This window comes from Dromiciops gliroides, chromosome 1, assembly GCF_019393635.1.
Source record: "Dromiciops gliroides isolate mDroGli1 chromosome 1, mDroGli1.pri, whole genome shotgun sequence".
Lineage (NCBI taxonomy): Eukaryota > Metazoa > Chordata > Mammalia > Microbiotheria > Microbiotheriidae > Dromiciops > Dromiciops gliroides.
Window position 1 is genome coordinate 441,441,034 of NC_057861.1, and position 7,830 is coordinate 441,448,863.

Below are 7,830 nucleotides of genomic sequence, written 5' to 3' on the forward strand. Positions count from 1 at the left end.
TCCAGGACCAGTGCTTTATCCACTGTGCCACATAGTTGCCCTACAGAGACAGCAGTTTCAATAGATTGATGCTGTCAGAAGCTAAACCCAAGAGTGGAGAGTAAGAGGAAAAACCAGTGGAGTCTTCAAGAGAAAAGAGCCATCAGGTGTCAAATGTTACTGCTGGAGTTTACTTTGTAGGCCTTTTAAATTACTTCATGCTCCTGGATGAGATTTTTTCATATATTTTAATACCCATTATGTGTGTGTGGTTTTTTGGCTCTGTGTACAGCTGTTTGAATGGCGGTTGTGAAAACATAGTATTTTTTAATCAGCTGAAAAAAAAACATTCATCTTCCCTTTTTTTAACCAACCAACCTAAAATCTCCACAATTTATGTGATGGTGTGGCAAAGTCTGTGCAAAAAGACATTATGCCAGAAGATCAGCATCAGAATACAGCCTTTCTGTTATGCCCAAGTTCCCCAAGCCTGGGGTCTCCAGGATTCTTAATAATCTAGGAATTATAAAAAATACACATTTTGAATGTTTCATTTAAAGAATAAGACTAAAGTAAAAGATTCTCAGGCACTCTTTAAATGAAAAAATTTATTGTACAAGTCACTTTATGATCTTGGTCTCTCTTTCTTGCCTTTGTACAAAGCCAGAAGAGAAACATTGGCTACTTTGACAACTTTGAATCGGACTCCAGGAATATCACCAACAGCATGGCCCTTTCGGCCAAAGCCAGCCACTAACACTTCATCATTTTCCTGGAATAAAAAATGAGAAATTATCATTTACAAGAACACATGTTTAAATTTGTATATCTACCAGATCACGACTATGTTTTAATTCTGCTATACCAACAAATTTAAAAAAATATTACCAGCTTTTCTAAGAAAGCTTAATTTTTAGGCAAAAGAAAAACACAATCATCTTTAGTGAGGTTTCCTGAATATTTACTTTCAAATAAACAAAAATCAAATGGTTTATTTGAATAGTTTTAAACTAGTTTGCATTTCCATCAGAAGATAGTATAAAAATGATTAATTAAACATTGATGCTCATCTGAGGCAGACCATTACCTCTATGGTAGCATTATTGGTTTTGTTCATGAGTTCCTCTTCAAAAGAATATTTTTTTTTCATGTTTACAAAGTCCAAATGCCATCTAAGAGAAGGTAAAAGGACCAGCTTTCCCAGAACTACCCACTAATTAACTTTTTGTTTAAAACTAAATTACCTCAATAAAGTTCAAACAGCCATCATTTGGAACAAAGGCGGTGATTTTCTTGCCGTTTTTGATCAGCTGGACTCTCACACACTTCCTGATGGCAGAATTGGGCTGCTTAGCCTCCACACCCCTGAAATTGTGATTTAAAAATTCATTAACTGGGAACTTTCCAACTTCTTTACAGACTAGAATAAAATCTCAATTAACTATAATTCGAAGAATGGGGTACTCTGGTTACTAAAAGACTAGCCTGCAACACTGTTTCAACCTTTGTTGCTAAAGATCTAACATATTTGTGTACTTTCTTAAGGAGAATGTAATTCACACTCACATGATACTTTATGAAATGCTTTACTTCACACTGGAAACTAGTAAGTACTAGAAAGTATTTCCATTTTTTAAAGAAACAGGCTGTGGAGATAAAGTGATTTATCAGATTTAGTTAGTAAATGAGGAAGCCAGGACTCAGAAACCTAGAACTTCTGATACCTGACTGGAGTGCTGTCCTCACTATCTCATGTTGTTACAACACAAAGTGAAAGTAAGCTTAGGTGCTAATGGAAGACATTACAGTTCTTTACTTGTTAGTATTAAACTGCAACTGGACATAATAAAGAGGAGGAAGAATGGCCCTTACAGGTCATACAGTCAAATGCTTTTAACAGAGAAGGAAACCGAGTCCCAGAGAAGATAAAGAACTTGTCAAGACAGGTGGTAGAATTACGATTCAAAGCCAAGCCTTCTAAATCCATATCCAATACACTTTCCACTGTACCAAGTTGTATAATTCCTACCCAAAGAGCATAATTAAAAAAACAAAACAAAACATCAAACAACCCTCTCAAACAGGGAGTATCAAATTACATCCCAGTAGTAAAAAAGCAGCTTATTCAATACCTGCTTGAATAGACCCCTTTTATTCTCTCATTTGAAAGATGACAATATTGAAAGTGGTGCAGGAGTCAGAAGGACCAGGGTTCTAGACCCTGCTTCTGCTACTGACTGGGGAACCTTGGGCAAGTGCTCTCTGGGTCTCGGTTTCCTCATCAGCAAAACGAAGTGATTAAACTACACAACAAGCACTACAATCCCTAGGCAGGTGTAGTTTTATGACTAGTGTGTGCATAAGAAAGCTGAAAACGATTCCTGAGCCTGCTTAATTGGCTATTTCTTGTTCAGTTTTCTTAAGTATTCAATTATTTTTACGGATTCTCCAAAAGTCACTCAGTAAATGATCCAGGTTTCATTTGGATTATTTTTCCCCTTGTTTCTGTCATAAAACACCTCCTTACCACTGCCTTCTAGAAACTTACGGTGTAGTGGAGACAAAGGGGAAAAATGTAAGGCAAATACAAGGATATAAACCCATATAATATCAAAGGATGGAAAGAGCACTGTATTTGAAGTCAGACATGGATTCTAATCCTGCCCCTATCACTTATTACCTGCCTTAACCTCCCAAGATGTTTCTTTGTACGTAAAATGATCAAACTACACCAGAGCGGGGCTTCCTTATCTTTTTCCACCGGTGACCCCTTTTTTTCTTGATCCCGGGTATGCAGATAAAGAAGATAGGCATACATAGCCTTTTACTGTTGCCAAATTTTTCAAGACCTCATATTCAGTTACGTGACACTATACAGGGTCGAGAGCCACAGTTTTAAGCAGCTTTGCACTAGAGGATTTCTTAAGGACCATCTCAGATCTAAATCATACTTGGTAAAAAGCACTAGAAGAGCTGAAAGGGCAAGCTTCCAGGGAGCTCTGGAATGAATCATGAGAGAAAGTTGCACTAAGTTTGACAGAATTAGACTAGTAGAAAAGCAGGGAAAGGGCACAGGCAAAGGCTGGAGAAAAGAAAGCAGCAGAATTCTTATAGGGCCAAATGGAAAGTGGGAACCTTCAATGGCACCTGCGGAATGAATTATCTTGTGATTCAGAAGCCCATGAAGGTTTGGGAGCAATGGTTAGACATGGTTGGTTAAAGCTGTGCTTTGAAGACTCCATCTCTGGTGATGTCTAGGAGCAGAAAGACCAGTGAGGAAAGGAGGCAGCTAAAAAGCTGAACGCAGGAGTGAGAAGACCTGGTTCTGAATCCAGGTTCGGACACTTGTGTGTCCACGGGCAGGCAAGTTTTACCTCTCTTCGGAAAGGAGGAGAGGGGCTAGGGCAGGGATGGAGAACTGAAGGGTTGAGGGATTGGAAGTCATGGTGTCCATGGCATCCGCCCCCGTTATGAACCAGTTCAGCTCTTTGCCTGCTTAGCCCTTCAAAGATCTGGCCCTGCCAACTCTCAGCCTTGTACCACATCCCATTTGCTGCCTTTACTCTACACACGTACCACTGAAGAAAGCTGGGGAAAATTACACTTCACTAAGTCTACTACAAATTTGTTATACAATCTCAACTGAGCCTTCACTGTTCAGTCGTCTTTAGTTGTGTCTGACTCTCCATTGGGGGTTTTCTTGGCAAAAAGGAAATGGTTTGCCAGTTCCTTCTCCAGCTCATTTTAGAGATGAGGAAACAGAGGCAAACAGGGTTAAGTGACTTACCCAGGGTCACACTGTTAGCATCTGATGATGGATTTGAATTCAGGTCTTCCTGCCTCTAGGCCCAGCATTTTCCATTGTGCCACCTAGAAAGATGCCCAGGGCCCTCACTGCTACTAAGAAATCCTTTTACAGCTCCCTAATGAACTCACTGTATCACCCACCAGTGGCTCTCCCAAACCTTTCACCCCACTTTAAAACTTCCCATAGTTCCCCTTTCTCCCCACTCTCTCACTGCATATTCCCGAGCTGTCTTCCCCCACTATCTGCACCTTCACCCCTGCCTCACATGAAGAGTGGGGCCCTTCTCCAAGGTAAGACATGCACAAGTGATCCCATTCCATCCCATCTACTCTAACATTGCCCCCTCGTTCATTCACACTTAACTTCAATTTCCATTCAATGGCTGCTTCCCTATTGCTTACAAACATACTCATCTCTTCTCATTGCCAATAAACAAATACATGAAGGAAACCATTTGATCCATCCACTCCTACTAGCTACTGTCTTCTATCTCTCTTCCTCTTCTTAGCTAAAGTCTTTGAGAAACCTGTCTGCAATAGGTATCTCCACTCCCTTTCCTCTTACTCTCTTTCTTCTCAAAACAACACTCTTGAGCGTCTGGCTTCCAACCTAATCATACAAACATGCTCTCTCCAAAGTTACTAATGATCAACTGGTAATAGACAAATCTGATGACCTGATGACCCTTTCTCAATCTTCAGCCTTCTTGACCTCTTTGCAGTTTTTGGCATGACTGTTCACCCTCTTTTCTTCGATACTCTTTTCCCCAGGTTTTTGAAACACCAAATCCCCCGTTTCATTCCTCCTAACTATGTGACCACTCCTTCACTGGTCCAGGTCAGCCCGCTAACCACAGGTGTCCTACTGGGCTTGTCTTGGGGTCCTCTTCTTCTCCTGTACTACTTCACTGGTTGATTTCATCAGCTCCCCTGGATTCAATTATCATCTATCTCTATGCAGATGATTTTCAGTCTACTTACACAGGTCTCATCTCTCTCCTAACCTCTACTCTCATACCTCCAGCTGCCTTTGGACATCTTGAACTGGATCTCCTACAAAGAACTTAAACTCAACATATCCAACACTGATGTCATTATCTTTTGCCCCAAATCCTCCCTTCTTCCCAACTTTCCTATTACTATTGAGGATACCACCAATCCTTTCAGCTACTAAGATGATCTTTCTAAAGCTCAGCTCTGACCCTGCTGCACACACTTCCTCCCTTCAATAAACTCAGGATCAAAGATAAAATCCTGTTTGGCATTCAAAGCCCTTCATAACCTGGCCCATCTTCTCTTTCCAGACTTCTTACACTTGTACATATACTCTATGATCCAGTGACACTGGTCTCCCGGTTGTTCTCCTGTTTTTGACAAGACTCTATCTACCCCCCCCCCCAAAAGACTATCTTCCGAACTCTAGCCTGGGATGCTTTCCCTCCTTATCTCTGCCACCTTGTTTCCTTCAAGTCCCAGCTAAAATCCAACCTCCTACAGGAAACTTTTCCAATTCCTCCTAATTCTAGTGCCTTCCAAATGGATAGACAGATAGATAAGTAAATAGATATAAATATATAAATGTATATGCATGCACATATAGACACACACACAAATATATCTTATGTGTATGTAGTTGTTTCCATGATTTCTCTTCCATTAGACTGTAAGCCCCTTGAGAACAGGGATAATCTTTTGCCTTTCTTTGCATCCTCAACACTTAGCCCAGTACCTGGCAGAGAGGGGTGCTTAATTGTTGTTCCTCATTCTGGAAGAGTTCCATGACGTTGGGGTGATGTCATGGCTTTCATTGAATTGGATTTCAGTGAGGGAGGGCTGTGCAAAGTTACCAACCTCACTCTCCTCCAGAGCCATCTGGATCCAGAGACAAGACAGATTATCAGGACTACTGGAGATGGCCTCCGATGTTTAAGGCTATTGGGGTGAAGTGACTTGCCCAGGGTCACAGAGCTTGGAAATGTCTGGGGTGAGATTTGAACTTAGGTCCTCCCAACTTCAGGGCCAGTGCTCTATCCAGTGCACCACTCAGCTGCCCATGAGGCGCTTAATATTGACTGGGACTAAAACTTAGGGCCTCTGATGCCAAACCCTACACTTTCCACGTCTACACCTTTCATCTCATATGGCCTGGCCCACCCTGGCTTGGACCCTTCTCACTGATCTAACCGGAACCTCACGCCTCCAGTTTCTCCAGGTGACCCTCCCACACTTGCCAGGGGCGATCCTAACAAGCTTCCTCCCTCCCTCCTTCAATAAGCTTCTGTAGCTCCTGGGTCCCTCTAGGATCACGGAGCAGACTCTGTTTGACCCTGATCGCCTTCCACAGGCAGCCTCCAGCCTCGTAGTGTACCCCCTGCTCCCACCCCCAGGGCCCCCGCCGTCCCCGCCCCCACCCCTGACTCGGTTTTCGGGCCACTCCTCATGTCTCCCGCCTCCCAGCCTTTGTGCAGACCCTGGAACGCGCTCCCTCCGGTTCTGCCCTCCTTAGTGCCCGGTGACCCCCAAGTCTGGTCTCAGACGCCCGGCGGCCTCCCCTAAAAAACGGAAGTTCCCCCCCACACACACACACACACGCAGCCTGGACCCAGCATACATAAATGCTCCCGGGGAGCCCCGGCACGAGGAAGGGGGTGCGCACTCACACTTTTTCCAGGACGATGCCCTTGGCGTGCGAAGCGCCCCCGAAGGGGTTGGCCTTGAGCGCCGTGCCCAGGTGCGCCTTCTTGTATTGCTTGTCGTGCCACTTCTGGTCCCGCCGGTGGCTGCGTAGCTTCCGGGCCGTGCGGAGCCCGCGGCACTTTCCTGGAAAGAGGCATTGAGTGATGGAGGCCAGGGCCGGGACCCTCACCCTCCTCACCCTCGTCCTCCTGCTTCCCCCTCTCCCCGTCCGGCTCCCGCCCGCCCGCACTCACCCATCTTGCTGCTACACACGCCGTTCCAGGAGCAGAGTAGGAATGAATTGCGCACGCGCAGGTCAGGAGCTGGCGGGTTGAGGACCCCAGCTCTGCGGGCCCCACCCCCAACCTCACTCCGAGCCTGTCCGGCATAGCGCCTGAAGCTCCAAAGCTAAATATATATATTCGTAAAGAACCAGGCAAAGTCCCCAGCATGCCCCGCGCGCGACAGGGAGCGAAGAGGACTTGCAGCTGTTTTGCGTGGCCAGTATTCTTCCTAGCACTTCTTTGAGTGATGCTTGCTATCGCTCTGTGCAATTTACAAGGATTATCGATGATAATATTTATATAGTCCCGCGACAGCTAGATGGCTCATTGGATAGAGCGCTGGGCCCGGAATGCAGCCTCAGGCACTAGCCGTGTGACCCTGGGCAAGTCATTTAACCAGTTTGCCTTAATCCACTGGAGATGGCAAACTACTCCAGGCTTTGCCAAAACCCCACGCACGGTACGGTCCACGGGGTCACAATGAGTTGGACAGGACTGAACGACAGCAAAGACTAATGGAATATCTTGTGTCCCAATAGTCAGCTACATAAATGTTAAATATTCCCATGTTACAGATGAGGAAACAGGCTCAGAGGCTGAAATTTCTCCAGATTGTCCCGACTTTAAAGTCCCGCTCTCCTTCTACCTCACCGACCTGCCCCTTGATGAGATGCTGTACAGGATAAGGGAAGTGGAGGGATGGCTCCATTAAATTCATCTGAGATGACACCTAAATTAGCGGTGTCAAGCCCAAGGGGTAACTGGAGGCCACTAAACCCTACATGAGGATTCCTGCAGGCCACATATTGACTTTGAAAAACACACATGCATTTTTTTTTAATTAATATATCAACAAAAAGCAGACATTTTAAATCTGGTTCAGGCTGTCTGGAGTGTTGTGCTTCCGGCAGGTAGCTGGTGTGGTGGGCAGAGCCAGCCTGGGAGTCAGGAAGGGGGAGCTCAGTTTGGCTGTGAAAAGGGAACCCAAAGAATTAGATCGAAATCCCATCTCTGATGCTTGCTTCCTACATAAGACTTTGCTCATCACTTGACCTCTCTGAGCCAGTTAACTGTTGAAGCTGGC

General features: G+C 44.8%; 1 protein-coding gene across 1 annotated transcript; it reads right to left on the reverse strand.

Annotated features, from left to right (window-relative positions):
* Positions 1-572: 572 nt before the first annotated feature.
* LOC122731000 (40S ribosomal protein S23) lies at positions 573-6,833 on the reverse strand. The gene is made up of 4 exons (XM_043970716.1): positions 6,717-6,833; positions 6,447-6,606; positions 1,224-1,344; positions 573-751 (listed from the first exon to the last, which is right to left on the reverse strand). The coding sequence occupies exons 1-4, from the start codon at positions 6,718-6,720 to the stop codon at positions 605-607; spliced, it is 432 nt and encodes a 143-aa protein (XP_043826651.1). The 5' UTR covers positions 6,721-6,833; the 3' UTR covers positions 573-604.
* Positions 6,834-7,830: the final 997 nt, after the last annotated feature.